General features: G+C 37.9%; 1 protein-coding gene across 7 annotated transcripts in view; it reads left to right on the top strand.

The window, feature by feature from the left end:
- The window catches only part of CDC42SE2 (CDC42 small effector 2), an 86,423-nt gene extending 62,833 nt beyond the window's left edge, over nucleotides 1-23,590 (top strand). For all 7 annotated transcript variants that reach the window (XM_080638722.1, XM_080638728.1, XM_080638725.1 and 4 more), the window contains 3 exons: nucleotides 16,226-16,327; nucleotides 21,086-21,203; nucleotides 21,634-23,590. In XM_080638722.1, the coding sequence (XP_080494848.1) occupies nucleotides 16,226-16,327; nucleotides 21,086-21,184 (201 nt within the window). In that variant the 3' untranslated portion in view covers nucleotides 21,185-21,203; nucleotides 21,634-23,590. The remainder of the gene's footprint in view (nucleotides 1-16,225; nucleotides 16,328-21,085; nucleotides 21,204-21,633) is intronic.
- The last annotated feature ends 4,265 nt before the right edge of the window (nucleotides 23,591-27,855 follow it).

Here is a 27,855-nt window from a genome sequence, read left to right as displayed (position 1 = left end):
AGTTTCTGAATTGCACAACACACTCGTGAAGTTACTTCATTGTATCACCTCAACAATATTCTATAAATGTGGGGCATCTTGTTCATCCTTTGAAGAGAGTAAAATCAGTCTCCTTGTATGCTGCTGGTAGCATGCTTTATGTCACCAAAATTACATTCTTCAATATCTTTTGTCTCTTGCTCACTCTTTCTGAACTTGACACCAGGGTAAATACTAATTTCTGTTTAGTCAGAGTGAACAGAAGAGCTTACATCACTCTGCTCTATCTTTATATAATAGGAAAAGTATTTTTTCAGATCAGGTACTCTACACGGTCTTACATTACATAATAACTTTAGTAGTGTTCAGAATTGGTCAGCTTACGTTATTACCCACTGAGAAGGAAAGAATGAGAGGATTTTTTTGGGGGGGTTATATCTGTGTATTTTTTACCTAAAAACGAGAGGGAAAATTTTCCCTTTGAAGCGTGCTCTGAAATGCACCTTGAAAGCCTGTTTTACATTATAGTTGTTTGTTGGTCAATAAAATGTACATCAAGTGATCAGCTCTTACAAGAAACCACTTTTGAAAATAAATAAAATTTACAGTTGCCAGGTCTGCAAACTTGATCTGTATTCAGAGTCAAGCTGAATCTTTTTCCCACACTGGTAGAGTAAGTTATCTGCAAGTAATCCCTTTGCTTCAGCTCGCTGGAATTTGGTCATGCCCAAGAAGGAGCAGAATTCAACTTAGGCTCCTAGCATTGTTGCCTCTACAGGCACTGCAGGGGTGAACTTTGCTGACAGCTTATTTTTTGTGACTGAGCATAACAGACACTTGCAATGTGTGAAACAAGAAATGCTGTGGGATGCTAACTGCGGTATGGCTCATACTGTTCCCCAGATAAATAACCACATCTAAGTTTTAGATTGTGTTTTATGCAAGTTCTCTTGGTTTAGTTTCTTAATCAAGAATGAACTGTAACTATGTAATCTTAAAGCACAGAAGAGTAGTCTGAAAATGCAGCCTGCAGGGAAACAACTGGGAAGGTCAGAAAGGTTTGACTGTCAATTTTTTCCGTAGTGATCCCAAAGGCAGAATGTGAAGTGTCTTTGATAATGCATGCATCTTTCTGCTTTCTGGTGTTTTTAGCTCTGCAGATGGAAAACAAAACCCCTTTGTTCTGTTCTTAGTGAAAAAACTTATGTTAGCCCTTGAGTTTTAAAGAATATCAGGTTCTTAAAATGTACTTAAAATGTATTTGCATTTTCAGTGTAATATGATAAAATTAACACTTCAAAGCTTAATATACTATATTTAAGATTGTCTAGAATGATGGAGAAAACTAGGATCACTTCTGAAGCTGTTTGGCTTTGCATAAAAGCAGCTGGAGCATAAACCAAGTATACATTGTTTTTAAGAGAAACTTTTTAAGCTTCTGAAGAGCTATGGCAATTCGCTTTTTTTCAGGAGGGACTTAAACATAGCTGCTACAAATAATTTAGGACAAAGAAAGGTGAGGGAATAGCCAGAAGCTTAAGTGGCAGGATTTCTTAATATTACTTTATTGTCTTGTAACTCTACAGCCTTTGGGATTCTTTATCGAGGTAACTTGTAAATCATTTGCTCTTTCCAGTAGGAGAAAACAGCAGCATATCGGTAAAATTCCTGCCTGGATGGCTGTCAACTGACAAAGTTGAGTAATACCTTTAGGGGACCAGAACAGAGGTTACAATAGAGATGAGTGAGGAGCTGAGGCAGGGAGGACTCCTGAGAAGTGAGTATGTGGTGAGCTGTAAATGCCAAGTCACCTGGAAGGATGAAATTTCTCTGGCTGTCCATGCCTGCACACATGTTCATTTTAGTAGTGAATAAAGGGATGTGGAGCAAACACCAGAGGGACAGCAGGACTACCACAGCCTTCTGAATTTCAAAAACCTGCAGGATCTGAGAGAGCACCATGGTGCTCAGTGTTGCAATGCCAAAACTTCCCCTGTTTTGCTAAATGTTAAAGAATCATGCTTTCCTATTCTTCGTGTCTTAAGAAGCTCCTAAATATGGGCTTATTCTGGCAAGACCCATAGATCTGACACACTGAGAAAGCCACTAAATTTCCAGGATTTCTCCAGTGGATCCAACTTCAGAATTGACAGTACTAGACTAAAGGAATAGTGACAAAAAGGTATGCAAGTAGGAGACACAATAATAGAAATTCTGCTTTCACACTAATAAATTTATCACAGATAAATTTATTTTGAGACTGTCTTCAACAGAATCAGTGTGTTGTCTTAGTACAACTAGTGAAAAAAGCAAGGAGCTATTGCTACTGCTCCTGAATACTTCTTTTCAATGGGGCTGCGTTTACAAGAGTAGAATCTGACAAATAAATTAGGAGTTTGGGGCACTTTCTGACTTGATGAAATTTAAATAGTTAACGATTGTTTACACTCAAAACCTGAGGAATTGTGGCATGCCTCGGCTAGACTATGCAAAATTGCCTGTACATGCTTGGTACTGGTGTTTTCCTTTTGATAGCAGGTTGGGCAAGGCAGCAAGGATTCCTTTGTTTCGCTAGGGAAAACAGAACACTCCTTGAAAGGACTTCCTTGTTGAACTGAAATAGGTAGGAATACAGTACTGGACTAGAAGTTTTCTGGGTTTTTTTTTGTCTTTCAAGTCCACAGATTTGCAATGCCACATCATGTTGTTCTTCCTTTGCTCTCATGCTTCTGTTAGGATTTGTTAAGTAGCTCCTGAATAACTGCACTCTGGGCACAGGCTTCTGTGTGGCTGCTCTGTCGGATACTATTCTGAATATGTCAAAAGCTGAGCAGAAAGCTAATTTAAGTCAAAGCACAGCTGTTGATTTGAACATTTCCTAAGCGTTGCTGGTAGAGTACTCTTCCAGAGAAGCTTCTAGCTATGCTATGTGTGGGCTTGGCATCTCAGCATCCCTAAAATATCTACTTCTCCATCTGTTGCTAAATTGTCTTGGATGATTGTTGTATTGTTGGTTTGTTTGGTTTTTTCTTTAATTTTATGTAAAATGCCATAATTTCCATTTCCACTAGTGGGATCACCTTTCAAATGCATGATTTTTTCATAGTATGGGGAGAATATGGGAGGGTGTTCCTGCTTCCCTTTTATAGGTTGACACTCCTACTTGCTTCAAATTTCAAGAGCAAGCAAAGATTGACTGCATCTTACGTATTTTGGTATGCCCTTGTTCCAGTGACTTACCTAAATTAACCAGATAATCAGTTTTTCCAACAGTCAAATTTAGGAGCTTTGCATAAGTCCTCATAGGAGCAAGCAAGGAAAACCCAGAGTTAATGAGTTCACAAAGGCCACAACTTAGCAAGTAAATGCCAGAGAGAAGATTGCCAGAAGTGTCAGCAGTCAGGAGTGTGTCTCATGGATCTGACACACGTTAAATATAATAGGAAGAATACTTCCTTTAAAAAAGGATTTGTACCAAAAAAAGTATCTTTAAAGTATCTTTATTTGGATGCTGTAAGAAGACTCTTTATCAGAGACTGTAGTGCTAGGACAAGAAGTTTAAACTTAAACAGTGGAAGTTCAGGTTAGATGTAAGGAAGAAGTTCGTCACTGTGAGGGTAGTGAGGCACTGGAACATGTTGCCCAAGGAAGTGGTAAATGCATCATCTCTGTCAGGCCAGGTTGGACAGAGCCTTGGGTGACATGGTCTAATTTGAGCTGTCCCTGCCCATGGCAGGGGAGTTGGAATTAGATGATCTTAAGGTCCTTTCCAACCATTCTATGATTTAGATCAAGTTAGTTTTGATTAAACTTCACTGTGAAGTTAGTAGTACTAGAAAAGCAGGTGAATACTTACATATTTCATATGCAAATGCGTATAAACAATAAGCTACTGCTATGTGCGCAAACTAATGTTAAGCTTCTAAGATGATATTCACACAGGTATTTAAAAGCTGATGAGCTCACTGTGTCTGTGCTGACTCTTGAGGATATTAAATGTTGTGGCTTTGTTTTCACCTGTCGCATAAGTACTAGAGCTTACACATGTTAATCCTATTAGGAAAAAATATCAGTGCCATAACTCCTGAATATCCATCTGCTCCCAGTTAAGGGTATTACTATGAGTTGCATGTGAAGATTTTCTGAAAGTACCAGAAAAAAAATGCTCTGATTTGTTGTCACAGTCGAAGGTGAATCACAATGTGCAGTACCAGACTGCTGCTTGCAAGCACATATGGCAGTGCATTTATAGCTAGTAAGAGCAGTGGATGTTTTAATTAGCCAGTCCAGAGAAAGTGATGGCCTTCATTAAGAGATTATTTTTGTATGGTAAATATCACTGAGGATCCTGTATCTGGCAGTGGCAATTACTTGTTTGAAGGTAATAGTTTATTTTTTGTTCTTCGTATTTTTCTGTGATAGTTTGGTATGTGCATATATCCAGAATGTACATGGGAGTACAGAAGTCTTGTATGTAATGTATCTAATGCAACATGTATGCTTCCATGTAGGTTTAAATGTGAGCAGATGCCTACATTATTTTAGCCAGCTAGCTCTAGAAAGTTTTACTACAGGTTCTGTGAGCACAAAATATCATTCTTTAATGAAGTAATTTCAGTATGCAGTGCACTTAAGGATACCCAAAGCTTTGCTTGTGTTGTAGCTGAGAAGGGGAATGATGTTCATTTGGCTGAGCAGGAGGGGGCTACATGTTGTAATCCTGACACGTGTTCTTAGGAGAGAACATGACAGATGACCTTATGAGTATTTCCTGTGTTCTTTCTGGAAAAGGTCAGCAAGTGAAACATGATGCAGTTTGCTGTGTGTTGTTATCAGCTTTTATTAAGAAGCTATTAGAAATTCCCGGAAAGTTTGTGTTGTGGTGTTATATCACTTGTTTGATCTGTATCTTTCAACATGTGATCTCCCCAGTGATTTTGATCTCTGGGGAGAATATACAACATCTGTGTAATAGTGAAGTCAGTTCCAGCCCCACTCTACATTCTCCTTTATCAACAGCTGAAGTTAAAGACTTGAAAAATCATCTGACAAAAGACTTGTGGATGTTGTCTAGTGCAGTCCCCCTACTCAGAGTAGAATCAACCAGACCAGCTTTCACAGGGACATGTCTAGTTGTGTTCTGGGGATCTCCAAGGATGGAATCCATATTCATTAGGTTCTTGGTCCAGTGTTTGACCACCTACATCACAATTTAGTTTTTTTTTCCTTTTAACTGGTATTTTCCATCTTGCAACTTCCACTTACAGTTCTTCATATTATCACTGTGCCACCTCCAAGTCTCCCTCTCTTGTGTACAATCCTGTCAGGCAGTGAAAGACTGTAAAGACCACAAGCAGATGTCTCTTCTAAAGGGTGAACAAACCCACTCTTTTAGTCCTCTCTCTCCACTCTCGTGAGACCCCATATGCAGTACTGCATTCAGCTCTGGGGCCCCTTACATGAGAAGGACCTGCTCAAGTATGTCCAAAGGCCATAAGGATGATCAGAGGGCTGGAGCACCTCTCCTATGAAGAGAGGTGAGAGTTGAGCTTGTTCAGCCTGGAGAAGAGAAGGCTTAGGGGAAACCTTAGAGCAGCCATCCAGTACCTGAAAGGGGTCTACAAGAGAGCCAAAGAGGGACTTTTCTGAAGGGCATGAAGTGACAAGAGAAAGGGGAATGGCTTTAAGCTGACTGAGGGGAAATTTATATTAGACATCAGGAAAAAATTCTTCCCTGTGATGGTGGTGAGGCCCTGATGCAGGTTGCCCAGAAAAGCTGTGGCTGCCCCATCCGTGGCAGTGTTCAAGGCCAGGTTGACCAGGGCTTGGAGCAGCCTGGTCTAGCGTGAAGTGTCCCTACCCACGGCAGGGGGATGGGAACTAGACAATCTTTACAGCTCCTTCCAGCACAAAGCATTCTATGATTCCATACAATGTGCACTGGAGTTTTTTCCCTTACCTGTGTCACAGCTCTATATTCACTCCAAAAGGTGCAGTGATGAAGTTTGTTTCCAGCTGTGTGGGTTGGTAAGAAGTATTTGTTCCAAACAGCAGCTAGCATGTTAGAAGTTACACAGCTTGGCAACTGTAAGAAAAGTGTGTATGTTAAATGCTAAGTTCTGATTTTTGCCGAGATGCCACAAACCGGTATCACAGCCTTGTTCATCATGTCCTGCTGTTTGTATCGTTGATAAATTATCTTTTACTCTATGATCAGACTGCATAGTCCATCTAAAGACATTAAAGAAGTTGCTATAGGAGAAAGCCAGTAGTATTTTATTAGATAACTTCTGCTTGGTTGGGTTTCTTTCTGTTGCTAGAGGCATTAATCACCATAAGTAGTGAAAATAGGTTTACTGGAAAAAGAAGTTAATTCATGGTATAATGTGACAGCCAAGCTACAAGTTATGAATGTCATCTTAAAATTGTTTTAATGTGTATTTTGAAAAGCACAGTACTTACTGCCTATACTAAGGAATGGATTCTGATTTACTATGTGACTTAAATTTGTTTTAAGCATCTGGAATGGAACAAGTTCCCTTTAACATGTGAGCTAAACACATTTCTTTAAAAGATCTATTGTCTTTCCTAGTCATTTGACCTCATCTGGCAAATTTTCCTGTTTATTTAGAAAACATAGGCTACAATTGCCAGTTTTACCATGTGATGACTAACACCATCATAATATAATGGAATATTGTGTAAACACATCAAAAAGTGGCCACTTCAAAAGATTCAAGAAGGCGCTGAGTTTGCTAAAAGCAGAAGAGCTGTTTAACAATATGCAATCCAGTTTGAGGTATTAATTTACAAAATAGGTTAATTTCATGTGAACTTAAGTTTAAAATTGGGCTGGAAGATTTTATAAAGTCAGTTTCTCTGCCATTTTAGATTCTTTTATTTTGCCTTTTCTTTTGTCTTTTTTATAATTGTGAATGAGACTGCTAGTTCCTTTGCTTGGGAGTTCAGGAAGTGACAGATTTGCTGGTTTGTTGTGTTTTTTTTTGCTGCTTGAGTCAGTAACTGCCAAGTGATTTTGCTTAAAGGCCAAATCTAGTGTATGTTTGATAATCAATTTATTAGATGCTAATTATAACAGCTAACATTATTATCAAGCTTACCTCTTTTCAGTCCTTTGTCTCAATTTCCTAACTCTTTCTCCTTTAACTGGAGAAGTCAGGTAGCATCCTGGTTTTTTTGTAAACTTGATGAAAGCAGGCTATGCTGGAGGCATGCTACTCATCTCTGTTGCTCAAGAGCTGGCGTGAAAACCTGTACTGATTTTCCTCCTGCTTTGGTTCTGATGAAGCCGTAATTTTTAAGATCCATAAACAATCAGGACTCTTAAAGCAGCCTGCTAGGAACTGACGATTTAAGGGACTGAGAAAAGCGTGTTAGTAATGGTAGCAGCTTTGGTGTTTTCAGTTGATGAGGATCATAAAGCTGGTCAGAACACTGTGCTTACCACCACATGTTACTGCCTTAGAATAAATCTGCCACTGAACTGTGGCGATTTGAAGGGAGTGGCTAGCATTTTAATCTGTCTTGCATATTATCTTAGTTGTGTTTCTCAGTGTTTCTTTTGTATGGTAGACCTCTTGACATTAGACATTTGAAACGTAAAGGTCTAGTTCTTCATCCTTGCTTCTTCAGTCAGCGTTAATTTATGATTCAAAAATTAAATGTTAAAACTAAACATCTGTTAGTGCCTGACTGGAATTTTAACATTAGCGTGGATGGTATCTCTTTAATTTCATCAACTTTTGCATAGTTTTTGCAGATGTATAAATGTTGGAATTGGCAGTGTAAGCTCATGGGCTTAAAATGGTGGGGGAAAAAGAAAAATACCTCAGTATTCATGGAAATGTTCGGGAGGTGTTCAGCCTTTTTTTCGAAAATACAATACCGGCTATATGATGATCCCATACATCCAGCCATTGGTTTCACAGTACTAATTTGCTACATAATCGTCTGGTTGTTAGAGATGGGAGTATATTAGAATTCCAGCTTTATAAATGTATGTGCATATTGTTGGCTTTAACGTGAATCTCTAGGTTCCTAATTAGGGGGGATTGTTTGGAGAAAGCATCTTAAACACACAAAACCAAATACAATGGATACCCTTGTCCCTGCAGCTCCTTTATGTAGGGTTTGATGGAAGACACTCTTTAAGACCTTTTTAGGTAGTTTCGATGGGTCAATATTGAGAACCCAGACACGTGGCTCAGACCACAACATATCTTGAAAGACAGACATCCTGTGTGTATCAAACTATTTTGAGAGCATTTCTGCACATACGTGGAAGGACAGAAAGCCTCTACAGGGTGATATGATACTTCCTATTGTAAGCAAGTACCTAGCTCTTCATCTGTGTTAGCGTATAGAGGATCAGTTGAGTGGCACAGAAACTCCTTTGCTGCTGGTGCTCTTTTCAGAGCAGATACAAAAAGCAGGAGAGATCAAACAAGGAAAAATGAAGGGTGTTTTCTCTCTCTTACAGTTTTTCCTGTAACCATCTGAATCCCCTATCTTGAAATATTTGACTATCTTGTCTTTGATTAAATCCTTTCCTTAGATTTCTATCTTAGTTTTATCTTTGGCCTGTACTGCTTTTGAAATTGTAGATGGGTTCTTGAATACAAAGCAAGCAAACAGCTCTATTTCAACAGAGAGCTCTATCATTGAAAAGTTTAATAGATCACTTTGTTCTCAGGGAAAAGTTGTGGAACACCTATCTTGGTTGGTGCTGAAGATCCCAGAGAGTAAATTAGCAGATTAAGAGCTTGGTTTTTGCATTGTGTTAGTCTGAAATTAGCAATAAATGAATCGTAAGTTCTCAAAGAAAGGGTTGCTGTTCGAGGGTTATTTGTGAAGGAAGATTGAACAAGTAGCTGTAAGCTGCCATATAAATCTGATAACTCCTATTTAAAAAAAAAAAAAAAAGGCAAAAAAAAAAGGCAAATCACATATCTACCTATCACTGACTCGGAAAGAAATTCACAAGGCATTGTGTTTGTCCTGTCTACCTTAAAAGCAGCAGTTGTGGTGGCTCTACTGGGATTTCTTCTACTGTAAGAGAGCTGGGGATTAGAGTTGTTTATATTAACTTCAGATCTCTTAGTGTGGCAAAGGATTAGATGATGTGGTTAAAAGTAATTAGACTTCATTATGTTCAAATTACCTTGCTGTTACTTAAAAGTCAAGCTTGCAAACAGCTGTTGTAGAGTGAATTGCTTCTTACTATATATGATGCCATTTCAGTGACTGAGATAGCAGTGACTGAGCAGTCTGGAAAACTGACCCTCATGTTGTGGAGACAAGTTTAAAAGATGTGTAACTTTCTGAATTCAGTCATTTTTCTGCTTTGAAAAGAGCAACATTTTTGGAGGTAATAATTGTAACTGGTCATTCTGTGAACACAAATTAATTTTGCAGAGCAACTCTTTATTACGTCCAGATGGATGGTTCACTTCTCTGTTCACCGGAGGGAGTTTCCCAGTAGAGTGAGTAAATGTATTAAGTCTTGAGCAGGGCTTCAGAGGGGAATTAAATGTTCTTTTCTTATCTTCTTGCCAAGAGGGATAAGCCTGTTTTATTACAGTAATCATTTAAGAAAAGGGAAAAACTATTTTTTTGCTTAACTAGGTTACTGAGCCTGCAAGCTAGCAGTAAGCTTTGCTGACTTGAAGGCAATCCTGGCAGGTGAAGGGGGCCCACTGAAGCCTCAAATGCTGCTGCAATAGCCCACTCTAATGTGGAATATTATGACTTTGATTTACACAATCCTCAATCTTTTTAAAGAATAAACTGGAAAATGAATCTCTGGAAGTTGATGCTTTAGCTGTGCATCAGATGAGGTGCTAAAGCATGATATTTTGTTTTGGTTTTCCCTAATTACGTATCAAGGCTGTTTTTGAAGTTATATACAAAAGAAATTTCTTATCCTTTTTTTCAGAAACGGAGGCTATAAAGAACAGGGATTATGACTTAATGTCATTTCTTAAGTTTTTTTTCTGTATGTCAGTCTTTGTGGCAAACTTGCAGATTTATATTGAAATAACAGTGAAACCAAAATAACACGTAATGAAAAATTGCAGAGTGTGTTGCAGAATAAGGAGTAATTATGACAAAATTGAACCAAAGTTCCTCTTCAGGTAGTTAGAATGAAAGACACAAAGAACTATGTCAGAAAGAGGAAGGTGTATCACTTGCCACCTTATGTATGGATCATTTCATATTGATCTGTTTGAAAATATGTTGCACAAGATAAGAATAGATAGATCAGTATGCTATTTCCTTTCTAATTTAGTTTACTGTGCCCTACACTTTTTGGAGCACAGATAACTGAAGTGGCAGAGAAATGCCTTGAAATGCAGTATATGATATATTAGTATTTATGTAATACATAAATATGTTACATGCAAAATACTGTTGCTGCATATAAAATAAGACAAAACTACATGTGTATATATATGTATATATGGAAGTACAGTCTTGAAAACTGAGATTTGTAACATTCTGGTAAATGTTACAAAGTTAGCAGTAGGAAAGTGTTATCCTTGCCGTGTGGTAGCATAATGGTATTAATGAAGAATAATAAAATGTTCTCAAATGAGAAGCAACTGTAGCTGTGTTAAGTTTTGAAAAGAATGGTTAAAACAAAAATTTACTACTTGTGACTTAAATACAAAAATTTTTTATTCTTAATTTGAATTGCGAAGTTCCAGTATTCCCCTGCCCCTAATTTGTTGCAAGTGTAGATGTGCTCTGTTTGTTCCATGTAGTAGGCTTGCACTGAGGGCATTGGGTATTCTGTTGCCTGGTTTCTTCAAGTTTACTTGTCTGAGACTCAGAACAGCATGCACCTGGGTGTGTGGGAAAAAGAGTTGGCAGTTTTTCTTGTGTGTAAAGGGGAGATGAGTTATAGGTGCAATGAGAAAAGTGCCATAAATGGGAATTTTAATAAAGCAACGTTTTCGGAAACTCTGCATGTTCCAGATATGGTGGTGACTTATCATCCCCTCTGAATTTCTTCAGTTTCCACCATGTTTTGCTTTATGCCTTGAAAATGTGTTCCTCATTCACACCCACATACCACTTCCATCTGAGGGCTGACCAAGGCTGAGATAGAGCTCTTTGCAGATCAAATCCGCACAGGCTTTCGTGTTGCAGCATCCTTTGAAGTGCTGTGTGCCACTTACATCTAGCAGTTTCCTCAAAAAATCTGGCTTAGACTTAGCAAAACATGGTTTTCTGCCAGCTAAACAGAAGAGACTGCTTTTGATCCCCAGGATAGGTAGGTTGGTACTTGACTTTGGGACACCTGTGTATGATGCTCTGACTTCACTTGTGACTTCTTTTAGCAGCTTCCAGAAAATAATTATTAGCCTGCTAGGATCACTCAAATGCACATTTGAAACCTTGATGTTACTCTGCGTGTATTTTCTTTTTCTTATTTTCTGAGTGGCCTGTCCCGAAGGGCAGAGAAAGATGCATAAGGAGAAAAATTTCCAAATGTGTTCTTTTTCGTATGCATGTATACAGGCAAAGAACTTGCCTAATTCAGAACCATTGCCCTCACAAAATCTGGAGATAGTCAAAAAAGATCACTTCTTCCCTGCAAGCCAAAAATAGAGGGGAATAAAAAGGAAATTTTACGTGCCTCTGGACCCATCAGTGGAAATTCTTTGTTTAGACAAAAAAACTACAGTTTTAAATGTCTTGCAATAGGTAGTTTTTTGAGCTATGAAAACGGCTTTTCAGAAAAATGCTTGTGGCTGTGCTGAAGGGCAGGTTATATACGTGGTATAATTAATTTTTTCCTCAAATAGATGTTTTTAAACTGTTCACCAGCAGTTTCAAGAAACTTGCACAGTTAAAATTATTCTTCTGTGATGCAGCTGTTGGTGGCTTTCTGAATTCTCATCTTGTACTTCGAAAGAGATGCTACCCTGTGTGGGTGCAAGGCATCACTTGGAGATCAAGAATAGAAGAGACATCAGTTGCTTACTTCATTACTATGGTAACTGAGATGTGATCCGGTTTCATTGCTTCTAGTGTATGTTCAAAGCAAAGCTTCTGAGATGGGTACTTGGACTGCTTCCATTCCTCTCAAACATTTAATGCACAAACCCGCATGTCTTCTACTTCTGTTTGAAGATTATTTATTATTTGTGTGGTGTGAAGATTACCTGGTGTGTACTTCACAATTCAAATTCTGCAGATTTTTTTCAAGGGAACAAACTGAATAAAGCCATTAAATAATGATATTTCATAATCCACTTCTAGGATCCCTTTACAGGTCTTACCTGTCACCTCTGTTGTGCTCTTTGCCACCCATCCCCCCTTAGTAAAGAAGGAAGTGCCTTAGGACAAGGCTGGAGAGAAAGAAGGAGGAGTAAAATACTACAGTTGAGACTTTAATACTACAGTGCTACACTTCAGATTTGTTTCTTTGCCCACTGATAACAAATGCTTCAGTAACTTGACACAAGCCAACAAGGTAACAGCCCAGTTAGAAGGAAGTTCACATTATGATTAACTACTTCCCCCCGCTAAGAAAGTTACAAATAAAACAGATATAGGACATAGTGTCTCATTGCAGTTAAGCTGCTAGAGCTGGGACATATAAGTGTTCTGTCGGAAAACATGTTTAAAGCCAACCTTTGGACGCTCCAAATACTCAAGGGCATGTATGTTGAAGTCCTTTGCAGTAGCATTATAAACGTGCGGTTGGTTTATATATCACCTTTGTAATCAGATCTCATTACTACAGTGGTTAGTTGTGTATGTATATATTAGAAGGCTAATTATTTATGATATGTTATCAAGTGGAATTTGGGGCATAGGTGACAGCTAACAGGAATTCATTTTCAATGGGCTGTGTCAGCTCAGGCATGTGACTTGCATTAGGAACAACCGTGGAAGGGAAATGAGCATAACTGTACAACTGTACAATTAGCTTCTTCTGAAGTAAGAGATAAATGTGCTGTTTCTCAGCTTCTTTCAAATTAAATATACTAAATTTACTGAAGAGTCAATCTGTATCTTAATTCTAAGTATTCATAGAGCAGTGGCGTTGCATGTATTCTTCGAGGTACAGGGCCTCGCAAAATACAACTGCACAGTAAGATGGTGGTAGAGCTAATGTTTATGGTGTCCTCTCTAAATGCTTTGTAACATTTCCAGGCATGCTCCCCTGCTCCTGCCTCCTGTGTTGCATTCCTTGCACAGAGGTGACTTTTTACAGTGCTCCCTGTGTCCCTTCACCCATGCTAATTTGTTATTTTGGCTCTGGCTGAGGCTGTGCATACAGAAATGGCACATCCTAGTAGAAGCAGCTCAATGTCAGTTAGCAATACTAGTGCTTCATCCCAAAGAAGTCTAATCCGCACACTCCAAGATGCCTCTGAAATTAATATCGAAGCATGGTAAATGTGGAATGGCAAAGTTGCTTCAAAAGCATGCTCATGATCCAAGCTAAAACAGTAGTGTAAATGCAAACTGAGCTCTCTTGCAGAGAAAAAAAAACCGATGTGTGATTGTCTTTCAGAGTGGGTGACTTTGTGGTCTTAATGTAGCAGAGTATTTACATACCATTCCATTGCTTCAGGGAGATCCTATCAGTGAGTGCTTGCCAGGGTGTAACTGGGTGATGGCCTCTGATACAAAAACTCACTTAAGATAAGAAACAGTATTTGATGACATTCACTTTAACTACTGGTTACTAGTTGACTAGCAGATGATTAGCAGAGAGTCATTTAGAGTCACAAGATCCAGCATTCTGGTTCTGTTACTGCATTACAGTGATCTTAGCAGCAAGTAAAGGTGGAAAGGAAGTTGAGTTGCACAAACAAAGGGTTTGGTTGTTTTCAAAACAAGTAAAAAAATCTGAAAGCTTTGGGATTATCTACATTTTCTCTGCATCAAAACCTTGCATTTCAAAACTCTACTAAAACCAATAAATCACGGCTTTGTTTTTTAGACATATAAATGAATCTAACTGTGGTTGTTGGCTGTTTTTTGGTTTGCTTTTTTTTTAAGGGAGAGAAGGGCAACTGCTACAGGCCTGGAACAAGTTTAAGTGTTTTAACTGGAGTGGTGGGTTTCATACAGCTCTCTAGAGCTTCTTTCTCTGTCAGAGCCACAGCATATTACAATACTATATTGTGTAAATAAAGCAAAGTGCATTTAAAATAATCATCAGATCTGGTGGAGATGCTCCTTGTCCTGAATGTGTCAGATCAGCAGTCTCACCCAGTGGAAGCATAAGCCTGGTGTGGGTCACGTATGCTTTAATAGCTGATATCATGCATAACTTAAGAAACTGTATACTGTATGTCTAAGTGAGCTTGACTTCTAGATTGAAATATTAATGCATTTGTGAGCATGGTAATAGATTCTGTTTGGCTATTTGTAGCTCTGTGAACGCTACTAATGTTTTCTGTAATTGAGACATCTCAGCTGATTTTCATAAACATTTTCTCTGTGAAAGTCCTCAAATACATGAAGATGTTTTTATAGCTATGATTGTTTTACTTGGTTGATAATGTTAGACTTGTTGGGAGTAGAGAGTTCACTAATAGTTTTGACATAGATCTTTCTGGTTTTGCTGTTTCTGAGGGAGTGTTTTATGTGTTTCTCCTCACCCCAGCTATTAATAATGATGCAATAAGGTACTGAAATGTACCAAAATCTGACTTTAGTAATAGGGGAAAGGTATAGTGAAGGATTAAATGTGTTTTGTACTTGCTGGCTAAACCCCATGACATAGTCTCATAGTTGTGGGCTATGATTCATAAAGATTTAATCTGTAGTGGTGTTTCAATAGCAGCTAGCCCTCTCACGAGGCATGTACCTTTGTGTCTCTAGTTTGGGTGGTCTTACGATCTCATTGCAGATTAGAAACAGACCTTTAAAAATGAGACTATGTGGACTCTAAGATGATAGGAAGCTTTTAATTAAGCTCTCAAGTAGTTTCTTAGCTGTTACATCTGTATTTTGTATGACACACCTTAAATGGAGGTATTCGTACTATTGTATGGTTTTTGTGGGTTGGGTGGGGGGTTTTTTTTGTTCGTTTGTTTGCTTGCTTTGGGAGTGGGGTCACTGGTTGGGTTTGGAGGTTGGTTTTTTTTTTTCAAATACAAATACAGGCATACAGTGACTGCACACTGCATGGTTTGCTCTGTGTAAGCTCCCTGGCTCTGGCCTGAGAAATGAGTTTTCTTGTTTTATTCCTTTAGATGGAAGCTACTTAGCTGGAAGCAGCAACCAAAGGAGATTTAATTAGAGGAAGTCCTTACTGCCTCTGATCTTTCATTTGTATGTTATTACATTAATAAAAAATGAATCTGTGACTCTGAGAAGGCAAGAGACTGTGTGTGGGGGGGAGAAGTTAAGCAATTCTTGTTTTCTGTCTCATCGTGTGAGAATCGAAGTCCCTAATGTGGCATCCTGCCTCACTATCACGCTGCACCCTTTCAGCTCACACTCTATAACTGTGCAGACTGGAAGTTATCTGAGTATATGGTGTTCAGTAAAGATATGTCTGTGACTAAGCCTGATCAGACGCAAGGCATTGTTCTGAACATCACCATGAGGGGTATTACAGATGGTGATGTAAGTTCCCATGGCATGCAAATCAGAAATTCTGTAAGGTAGTGTTTTTGTAGACTATGTTAATGCTCTTTGATCCTTAATTCTTGTTTTGGATGACTAAACCTCAAATTTTATCTGTCATATCAAGATTTAAATACAAATATAGGCAGAAGTTACTGCATAAAACACTGCAAATACTGCTAGTATAGTATGGAATGTATTAAGGTAATTTACAGAAGTTTTGTTGACTTAAATGGTAGGTCCACTGGTACCACTCCTAAGTACAAAGAGTGGTATCAGTGCTGGTCTCATGGTGTGGTATAGATCATAAAATCATAGAATGGTTTGGGTTGGAGGGGACCTTAAAGATTGTTTGGTTCCACCCCCCTCCCACAGGCAGTGACACCTTCCACTGTACCAGGTTGCTCAAAGCCCCATTCAACTCTGCTTTCATGTAAAAGATGCAAAGGACAATATTGCCAGTGTCTTATTTAACCTGGAAATTTGGACTATGCTATTTGACTATGAAAAAAAGTCTTGCAGTGTATGCGATATCCTATGGACAATTAAGTTTTATATTTTTGACACACATTGTTTTGCCTTTTCAGTGACTCTCATTTAGATGGTTTCTTTACCTTCCTTTCAGAAAAGACGGCGACGGATTGACCGAAGCATGATTGGAGAGCCAACAAACTTTGTTCACACAGCTCATGTAGGATCTGGGGATCTATTCAGTGGAATGAATTCGGTAAGCATGAGCAGATGAAGAACATTTCACCTTAAACAGAATAAAGGAACACTTTATGTGTATATTGTGGCTGCAGCATTTTTTTTAAATTTTTCAACTATGAGAAAGAATATGAAAGAGCAACCTACTAGCATCTTACTCATAAATCCTAAATTCTTGCATTCAAGGTTACGGAATAGCATTTTTAAAATTCCTCTATTTATGGACAATACCTAGTAGATTCTGTATAAATTGTGTAGGCTATGTGTAGAATACTTTGTTCTGATGTATGAACTAAAAGAGAATCATAGAATCATAGAATAGTTAGGGTTGGAAAGGACCTTAAGATCATCTAGTTCCAACACCCCTGCCATGGGCAGGAACACCCCACACTAAACCATGTTACCCAAGGTCTCATCCAACCTGGCCTTGAACACCGCCAAGCATGGAGCATTCACAGCCTCCCTGGGCAACCCATTCCAGTGCCTCACCACCCTCTCAGTAAAGAATTTCTTCCTTATATCCAATCTAAACTTCCCCTGTTTAAGTTTGAACCCGTTACCCCTTGTCCTGTCACTACAGGTGTGTCTAGAAAATATACTAGAGTACTTTAAAGAACTTCTAAGTGTCTCGTAGTTGACTAGATTTCTTACCTTAAATGCTTTAAGCTATTTTAAATACATTTTATGTAAAACTTATTTACCTCAGTTTATGGTGCACAAAAATTTTCTTGGGTTTTCTTTCTGAGGTTTTTCTGTACTATGTAGCCCTATTTTCAGTGTGAATTATTTCCAGAGCAAGCAACAATGTCAGAGGCAAGGTTTTGTGGCTTCCTGTAGATGACAGGAGCAGTAAATATTTCTATCTCCCTGAAAGTGAAAACCAGAAGGTAAGGCAGATACTGAAAATCAGCTTATGAGGAGAGATTTCTTGTGCGCAGCTTTGTATTTATGTGAAATGTCAGTCTGTTTTTAAAGTCAATACTATGCACCCTAGAAAAGGGTTGTATGTAGATAATGATGAAAATTAACTTCTTGACCTTAATAATACTCTAAAGGAAAAAAATGTTTTGAAATTAAAATGATGGAAAATACTTTTTGACAAAGGAGAAGAAAGAGTTCTCAGAGGTACCAGAGTAGAAAGCAGAGTTGTAAAGGAAAGAGACCATTTTAATGTAGGCAAGTGAGGTCATTTGTAGTTTCAACTAGTTGACAGCTTATTGAGATCAAACAAAAACTTTAGTAACTCAGTGCATATTGGGGAAGGGCAAAGCTAGAAAATCTGACATGGCAAACAATATGCTACATTTTTCCAGAAACAGTGTGATGGGTTAGAAGTGGTTTGTATGCAAACATCTCTAAGCAAGTTAAACAGACAAACATAGCTTCAAGTTGATAAAATTCAGTTAAAGCTAATTATTCATTTAATGCAATATATTACATTAATATTGAAAGCCATTATAAATCGAAATAGAGTAGCAGGTTTGGTTGGTTGGGGGTTTTTTGTTTGGGTTGGTTTTTTTTCAGCATGGCTTTTTGCTTTTTTTTGTTTGTTGTCCCTCTTGTGAGAAGCTTCCTCGTTCTCGCAGCTGAGCTGACCCCTGTGAGGATTGTGGTGATTGCCTGAAGCTTTGCTCGTTCACCTCAGACATTTCCTTCTGCTTGCCCTCATCTTTGCCTTATGTAATATCCAATTAATCTCTAGGTAGTAGATAATCATTATTGTCTCTCTACATAACTTTTTCATTTTGAGAGCTTGTAACTGGCTCACTCCTTCTCTCACTTTTTTTCATTTAGATAATATGCTGTGTCAGTGACCAGAGTAATTTTTTTGATCCCATATAGAATGGATCTGTATTCAAAAAATAATCCTGTTTTTCCCTCTCTCTTCAGAAGCACAAATCTCTGCTTTTTCACACTGCTGTTTTCTTGCTTCTTTGGTGACTTGTTGTGGTAATATTCCATCCAGTCTCCTTGTTCATCTTCAGTGTAAATTCTAAGACTACGATGTTAACTTCCATATGTTTTTCTGCTGCTTAATTTCCTTTATAGTATGGATATTATACTCCTTCATGAACCTCCTTGTGCCTTCTCTCTTCTGAATACTTTAGGAGGACCTTTTGCAATTTCATTAGCTTTTGCCATATAAATTTGGTTCTTATTTGCTATCTGGTCTGTGCCTTTTTTTCATCATCATTGTTCTATATTACATGCCCTTGTGATTCTGAGTATAGTAGCTTTCTGACTACTGAAATATTTTGCTTTTTTCTTTACTTTCTCTGTAGGGCGTCTCACACCTTTGTCAAAGGTACATTTAAACAGTAGGAGTCCTCTGTTCACTGTTTCTTTCTCATTCCCATCACCACCTTCTTTTATGTTCATATTCCATAGTGAAATCTCTCATTTTTTTTCTTCTGCTTTGTATTCCTCTTTTTAGTCTTTGAGTTCATGTATTTTGTCGTCGTCTTAGTTTTCACTTGTTTTCTTTCTCAAAGAAATTGCACCGTCTGTGCAATTTCCTAATTCTAAAAGGAAAGGAAATAAAAGGAAAGAAGAAAATTAATGAGACATAAGCAGCCCAACAGATTGTATGATCTCTAATTGCTGCTTCACTTTCAAAAATCTTTACATTCTTACCGTATCTAAATTAGACATAAGAGAGAACAACCTTGCTGTTACATATCATCAAAGGAAGGCAACAGCGTCTTTGGGAAAGAAAAAAATAATTGCATTTCATGGTGCATGTTTTTGTAGCTCAGACTGCCTCAGGAAGAGGATGCTTCAGAAGGAGTAACACCTGATAGCCTACAGCTGTTATACCTGCTTTTGCTCAGTGTTTTTAAAGTTGTGTACCTCCTATATAAGCTTTCATATACAAAACAGTCACTGAACTGCTACTGCAGTCAAGTTTAATTTGCTGCGTTCTCTTTGCTTTAGATGTAATAGCCTCTGTGTTTTAGACTGATACTTCCTTACCCACTAAAACACAAGCATCTGTGCGTGTGACTCAAGTACAAGAAAAATTATTCTAACCTTTAGAAGTACTCAAAAATTTACTCTTTAGCCAAGCAAGTTAACCAGGCTGGAAGGTGACATGGCCTGGAGATGTTTTTCTAGCTCTTCTTCACTAGAGGAAGGGTCATTCAGGTGAAATTAATGCCATCCTCAAGTCATTCTTTTGAATACATTTACATGTATGTTAATTATTTTCTGAGAGTGTTAAAAAAAAAAAAGCTACACCACCAGATTAAATTCAAGCTCCTTTTGTTCCAATGAGCAACAGAAGATGCTTGGTGCATGTAACAAGCTTGATAAAATTGTCAGAATTCTTAAACACCACCCCATAAATGTGGATGAACTTATCCACACTTCATTACTGAGTTTGTAGTTTGTATTGGTTCTGAACACTTTTCCCCTGAAGAAAAATGTGACCTTAACTTTGCTCTGCTGCTGTAGCTGTATCACGTATTTGAGCAAAGCACAAAGGTAGAAGATGATTTTCCATTGAGTTTAAATACACAAAAAACTGATCTTTTACACTTTTCTCTTTTTTTTTTTTTTTTTTTTCTCTTTCACATTGGCCTTGAGAAACTGTGTGTAAGAAAGAGTTGTGCTGATTCATTTTGTATGTGCGATTGTGTTTTGCTTTGCTGTAGAAAAGAATATACTTCTTTTGTCTTTGTAGATGGGGAAAATAATGCGCAAGCTACTTGGAAATATTTCTCCAGTGCTGTTTCAGTGCAGTTTTCTAGTGTTGCTTTGAGGTCTCTGTGAAGGAGCATACATGTAATAATTGCAAGTGATGCCCTGCAGGCATAGGCTTTGCTGCAAGTTCAATTTCAGAAGCTGTAGCCTTCAATATGTTACTTTGTGTTCATTGTGTACTTGTTATGTATGCTCTGGGGTGCAGAGGGAAAAAGGCAAAATCTTTAATGCTGGAGTTGTCTTCCTGCAGGCACTTGGACATTATTATTTTGACTCATGCAACACAAGCAGTAAAAAACTATGGATTCACTTCCTTTTTGTTGAGAAAGTCAATGAAAGCCATAGAGGGATATGTGTGTCTTGGGGTGAGAGGGGAAGTGTTGTTTATATATTTCTTTGCGTCAGGCTAAAAATACCTTCAAATAAGCTATTTCCAGGGAAGCTGGTAGACTGAATATGATTTAAACAATAAATTCCCTGCCATCTAGAAGAACAAAGCAGTAAAGGAGAACAGCGTATGCTGTTATGTCAGTAGATAAATAAAAAAACCTTTCACAAACCAAAAGCTCCTTTTTGGTTTAGAAAGTCCTTTTTTTTTTAATTATCTGAAGTTAGCCATATGGTGCAGATATTTTGTAAGTTGTCTGTTATGCTTCTAACGTAACAGTGTCAACTTCTCTGATTTACCATACTTGCCAAGAACACTTTCCATGTAACGAGGTAAATTATAGCTTGTCAGATGGAGTGGACTTGGATACTAGTAAGAGATTTGATTAAATTTTTTTGAGTAATCAAGAAGGTCAGTGAAAGCCTGAATCAGTTTTCTTTAGGAGAGAGGGAAAACTTCTGCTCAAGCGTCAGTTCTTCCCTCTCTCCTGCTGAGTTGCCTGCAGAAGTGAAAATTCCAGCAAGCCTACGCTGCACATGTCCTCATGCAAAAGTAATGCAGCTTTAATGCTAAAGGAGCACTTGAAAACCAAACCTAAACGAGAAATAGAATTGGAAGCAGGAAGATGCCATAACTCACTAACTGCTTTTCCTCTTTTCTCTGCCCCCCTTTACCTTCTGTCTCCAGGTGAGCTCAATTCAGAACCAAATGCAGTCCAAGGGAGGCTATGGAGGTGGCATGTCTGCAAATGTTCAGATGCAGCTTGTAGATACAAAGGCAGGATAACCCTGGGGAAACATTTCCAGTAAGTATTGCACTGTGCTTTTTAGGCACTGATAGAGTAGTAAGAAGAACAATCATACTACTTCATAATTAGCTACCTATAAATAGCAGCATGTTATGATGCCCAATTTTACAATGCATTTCTGAGTAAAAACTACAGTGTCATGTAAGTATGTTACTCTTTTTCCACAATGAACTAGAGCTTGCCTAGACTGCATCAGTCTGCCTGTAAGCCTGTTTTATAGCAAAGATGATGATGTAGGCAAATCTTTGCAAGTGAAGTTAGTTGTGTAATTTTGTGATATGTTTAGTATACCATTATTTGCAACAGTTCCATCCATTTAAGCGTAGTTTGTAAGGTGTTGAATCAATAAATAGCAATGTTAAAAGTAGGGAAAATGGTCACTCAGAATGTTCAAAACTCAGTTTAATGTGTGGTTTTTGTCTTCCAGGTTCATGTGGGTTCCTATATCTTCTTTCATGTGTTCTCTTTTTTGCCTTGGTGACTGCTTTCTGTGCTCATGACGAGAGAAGTGATGACTCGTTGTTCACCCTTTGTGATTACTCCAGTGAAAAGTTGCTGTTCTGCTCTGATGATGATGCCATTTATGAGATTGGTCCGACCATGCCTTTCAGTGGCATGTACATGTTTGCTTCTACCAGAATCATGAACATAGAGCTGTTTAAGATTGGTTTTAGTTTTTTGTTTGCTTTTAAGGCAAATTAAAGCACCAGCCTAAGCCTCCCTAATCCCTCACAACTCCTCACAACATTCTGTTGCTTTTTAATCATTAAATCTTTTGTCCACTAAAGTCACGTAGAAATGAGTCAGTTTCCATTAATGTCTTCAATCACCTGTTGTTCATACCCATTTTTGAAAGGTCTAGGACCTGCAAGCACAAATTATTATTTCATACAAAATCAGCAGAGTAGATGACGCATGCTTTGTGAGGTTGCTTTGTATGGTGGCCCTCTTGGTGCTAAGCAGGAAAACAAAAATTGCTTACTGCAGGCTGGTGGAAGATTTTGCTGTGGCACCAAGTCATGCCTGTTTCTGACACGGGATTTGTAACTTAGCTGCTTCAGAATTATGTTTTTATTTTAGTTATTATCCAGCTGGTCTTGAAGTAACAAAGACAGAGCTTGTGTTCATGAGGCATTTGTTGTAAATGTTCCAGTATATTTATTTTGAAAGAGCTGACCTTAAGACTGTAAACCAGTGTAGTACCGTATCTAAGTGTTGTGAAAGCGCTTTAGTCTATTTAAAAAAGAAAACCATAAGTTTGGCTGCTTCTTTTTCTTTTTACAGGTTTTCTTAATTTTAGGCTGTATGGTCATTTCCAGTAGCAGCATGTCAGACTGCCTGCAATATTAGCTCAAAAGTTTAGTAGACCTCTGGAGTAGTTGGCAGTTTCTGTGTACTAAATATTTAGGGGCCATGGAAGTTGCTAAGAGCAACATACTAATCTGGCAGAACAGATGCCAATGAAAACAACATACAGGGTGACTTTTTACTAAGTCAGTAAAACGCCTTTGCTCAGGTTCCAAAGCATGTTTCTTTCACACGTTGTGAAATTGTATTTTAATATTGCACTGTTTTCGGATATCTCTATAAATGGTCCCTTTTTTTCCTCCTTGGTGGTGGTTCGAGAGAATTCAATGATTTGAGTCCTGGTTGAGTTAAATTTTTATGTGAGGAAAAAAAAACCATCCAAACAAGGCATAACTGAGCCTAGTCAGATCTGGTTTTATATGTGAGCACTCGCGTGTTCATAAACATAGATTGCTGTCAATGATTCTTTATTTTTTTTCCATACTTCCCCTGATTTCACATTGCAGCAGCTGTCAGATTGATTTAAACATGTATGAACCTACCTAGTCTTCTCTCTCAGTTCACAAACAACACACAAAATGTAGGGCCATGGTGGTAGTTTGCCTTTCCTAAATTGTATTCCAGTGGTAGGTGTCAGTTATCTGGTTCAGTAGTTCGAATTAGGTTGAATAGTCTTCACTGATTAAAGGTACTGATTTATGACAACGTAAGATCAAGATGTTCAATTCTCTGGGTGCATAAACATGGCAGTGCAGTGATAATTTTTTTTTTGTTTTTTTGGAGGTCAACATTTCCAATGCCACTTTATCAATGAGTCTTAAATATACTATGATTACAAAATTATTTGAACTTTGTCATTGGTAATAGCGGCTTAAATTTGCTTGCCAAACATATCTTGCACTTGTCAAAATGTTTTCAACTCAATAACCAGGAGAAAAAAAAAATGGCATATTTTTATAACAGACATACTTTTTTTGTACATTGTGTTCATTCTTGAATAAAGTCAGTTCAGTGTTGGCTTGGAGATATTAAAAGGAAAGTATTGACTTTTATTCAATAAATGTTTTCTTTCAGTTTGTGGCCTATACTTTTTCTTTTCATAAATTACATGTGCATTAGAAGAACACTTGCAGCTTGTGGACAAACTTGTGGTGAAAATTCTCTGAAGAATAACTTACTAGTTTCATTGACTAATTTGTAGGCTTGAGTGTTTTGACCTTTTTGTTGCCAAGTGGATTAAACCATAATTTTAGTGGCAGTTTTGTTGCATTGATTTAGTGCGTACAGCAGGGGCTTCTGAAAGGATCTTCAAGGAAAGGTTTCTTAAATACACTGGAAATCTTCATATACAGAATTTCTTTCCTTTTGACTGCAACTGGTATGTGTGTTATTCTCTTGATTGTGATACAGATTATTATGGTCATCAGACTTAATTGTGCAACTGATCATCCTAATACGCACATCTGTATTAAATATACCTGCAAGGCACAGTATTGTCTACTCTGTATTTGGCTTAATTTTTATATTTGACACTCAAAGTTAATTCATTAAGCACTAATTTAGTATTTTAAAGTTCATGACAAATTGTTTTAAAGACCAATAATGAATTCTTTAGCTCATGGCAAGTTCTTGAAATTGCCAGTTGAGGAAAAAAGAGAGCTCTAAAAGGAAAGAAAGATCAAGATAAAGCCTTGAGATACCAATCAAATAGAGGATTCTCTTGTTTAAATGTTGAGGTTATGGAAGCTTAGTACTGTCTACAAAGGTGTATCTTGAAGAACAGATGCTTTAATATAACTGTCTGTAAAAACAAACGGGTTTGACCTCTTAAAGAAGGAGCCAGCCTGCTTTCACTTTGTCTTTAGGCTGTTTAGATGCCTAAAGCAGTCGTATGAGTCAGTTTATCCCTTTTGTGCCTTCTTTAATGTAAGCGGGAAGGTGCTGTGTAAGCAGCCAAGTCTCTAAACATAGTCTTGGTCTAACATAGTCTTGGTCTAACGTACTCTTGGTCCACTGTACTCTGCTATGATTTGATAGGCCAGGAAACCCTCACCCTTCAGATCCAGAAAATTAAGTTGCTAGGAAATCTTGCCCCATCTACATAATGATGTTCTAACCAAGTACAATGCCTGTTTAGTCACAACACAATTATTCTGATTTCAGTATTCCTTGTCTTTTGGTTTTGGTGGGGTTTTGGTTTGTTGTTGTGGGTTTGTTTTTTTTTTTTTGGGGGGGTAGGAGGCACTCAACTAAATATGATACTGATTTTCAAGGTGTAATTTTTAAAGCTATTCCTATTTTGTGTATGTCCATGAGAACAGGGCCCCTTCCTACAGAACGTAAAGTTGATTTCTTTGAGCTTTATAAGGATTCTATGGATCTCCAGCACTTTATTGTATTTCCTGATCTCCATAGAAGATCTCTATGCATGCCACTCAAAAGATTTAATGAATTGACTGTACTTTCTCGCTTTATATGCCTTAAGAAATAAAGAAGTACTATGCCCACTTCTGAAATCAGCAGGAAGCAGTATAGGGTTTGCCCACAGAAAGTTTATTAGGTTTCTGTATTTGTGAAAACAGTTTAATGGAAGGTGCCTGGGGTAGTACACAGTCCCACAGATCAAAAGGTTTAGCTGAGGATTTCACACAAATTGTGATCCTGAAGTTTTTGAATATTGCATTTATTTGAATTTAAATGGTAAAATTGCCATTCTTTATTCCATATTCCTTTTTCTATGACCATGGCTATTCACTGAAGACTATGCAGTATTATACATCATATTGTTATATTATGCACTATTTACTCCAGCATTTTCATATTCCTTAAAACAGGTGTTAACATGACATAATGATGAAATCTGGAGTGAACTGCAGATTTAGTGGTATAGTGCAATTCCATGATCAGAAACAGTTACGTCAGGACACAAACCATTTTTGGAGTAAAGGATGTTGTAGGCTCAGTATGTAGGACTTCCTTTATATTAAGTCTGTGAAAACATGTTGGTTTCAGCCACAGGCTAGAGCTTCTCTATAAAGCAGTTCTGCTAACAGTAAGAAGATGTACAAATGATCATCAGCACAGCACCACCTTACTTAGGAAGTTCACCTGCCTGAGACTGGTAGCACATACACCACTTGCCACTGGGACGTTAAGAAATAGTGAGTTGAGGGGATTGACAAGCAGTGAGCAAGATTCCTTATGAAAACTTAACCATATTCTGCTTGCAAAAGTCTGTGCATTGAAGTAGAAATGGTAAATTTTAGATGGATCTTTCAGTGTTTGCTGTTAGGTGATTAAAAGCAATCTCTGTGTGTAGATGCAGTAAGCCAAAATAATGGAAGTTACTGTTAACTTGAGCAAGTAACACTTACTAAGTGCAAGCCATATTTCTTAATCATCACTGTGAATGTACAGCTCTGGCTAGATTCCTTGAAAATCAACAGAACATCCTTATTCATGATAGATGTCCTACCTTATGCAATATTGGCAAATACTAACTCAGTATTCCAGTGGGCAGATCAAAAGCGTTTATGTAATGAAGAGGAATTGCATGTGCTTTTCAGTATGTCGGAAGAAGAAAACCCATTTACTTTCACTGTATTTGTAGCATGAAGCAAACTGCTCATCTCATCACTTAATATTATTAAATCAGCTATAAATTATTTTTAAATGTGCAGTACTCAATAAATAAACTGACAACCATTTAATTGTATTTAGCATCCTGAATAATAATTGCATGGTCCTGACTGTAGTTCCATATAGATAGCATTAAAGCTTATTGAAAATGATATGCTGCATCTGCCAGTGATTAGTAGAAGTATTTCAAAGGCATACCAGTAAAACTGACTGGAACTGGTCCTGTCTACTTATTCGCACAGCCTGTGCTAGCACTGACACTGATTTGGTTCTCAGCTGAGTATTAGGTACTGACCTACAGAAGTTCAGGGTTTTTAGCCCAATTGGTTAGTTTTAACCTGGATCCACTTCTTAATGCTTATCCAGAGTACGTATGGGATTGGCATGGGATCAGAAATAATTTGTTATGGGGAACACTGATAACCCAGCAGTGGAAAAGCATCAAACTACTTCCACTTTTTGGGACTGCCATTTCCAGTTTTGCCTAGGTTATTCTGTTTGGTTTGGGGGCACAAAGCACATCGACACATTGCCAAATGGTCAACTACATCATCACCAAGAGTTAGCCAGCCTCAGGCAATGTGATTAATTTCTGCCATCAGTGCTAATTGCATCTGTCACCACTACACAAGACTTGACTTTCTTCCTTCACACAAGCTATTAGAATTTACATGTTCAGGCTTCAAACAGGTTTTTTATTAAGCCAAGAAAACACAGAGTGCTGGTAAAGCTGTCAATAATTTCCTGAATACCAAGCTTACTTAATTAAATATGATGCAGAGTGGTATAACTGCATTTATGAGGGATTGAGCTGTCATGCAAAAGGCATGTTCATTTGTTACAGCTGTTTAAGCATTTATGGGGGCTTTTCATTACATGGATGGTCTACAACCAAATTTGGTTAGTTGTTTTTTGGGGGTTTGGTTTTTTGGTTTTTTTGTTGGTTTTTTTTTTTTTTTTTTTTTTTTTTTTTAAATTGTGATCATTAGCAGAAAATAAAAGTATGGCGTTTTGTTTTGTTAAGATGCTTCACTTTTGGACTTGGCTTGTAGTAGAAGACATTCCTGGTATGCCATGACACAATGCACAGAAGAAGACTGCGTATCTGGTAGGTAACATGAAATTGGCTTACTCTGATTTTCCGGCAGCTCAATAAGGTGTTGGTATATGCAAAGGTCATGATAAGCTCCATCAGTGTAGCAGTGACTTTGAGGGTAGGAGATGTTTCAGCATGAAACAGTGAGCCCCCTGCTATGGATACATGTGGTTAATGCTAATGTACGTTTTGGCATTCCACAGCTTTTTCCACTTGTCACAATTTCACCTACCGGAGCGATTATCTCGTGTATGGTGTATACATTAAGCAGCAGAGATAATGCACGGATGTGGGGGCATTATGCAGTGTTTCAATATGAGTGCATAAAGGAGAAAACCATTTTGGAAGGTGAAAATAAAGAATCAGCAATCACATTTCAGCAAGCCGCGCTCTGGATTTGGAAGGATTGAGGACTCTGGGGAGGGCAGATACTAATATTGGTTGAGTGAAAAGAAAGGAGGGTAAGTGGGGGAGGAGGGTAAACTTTGATAGGTGTCCAAGCACTCTACCCAAGCCAATTCCCCATGGTGCTCTGTTCAAGAAGGGAGCTGTTAGTGACAGCCACAAAACCAGAGCCCAGTGCAGCAAGGCTTGTTCATTTTTCAC

The sequence above is a fragment of the Psittacula echo genome (assembly GCF_963264785.1).
Source record: "Psittacula echo genome assembly, chromosome: Z".
In the NCBI taxonomy this organism is placed as follows: domain Eukaryota; kingdom Metazoa; phylum Chordata; class Aves; order Psittaciformes; family Psittacidae; genus Psittacula; species Psittacula echo.
Note: the sequence above shows the minus strand (reverse complement) of the source record. Positions and strands in the feature narration are given on the sequence as shown.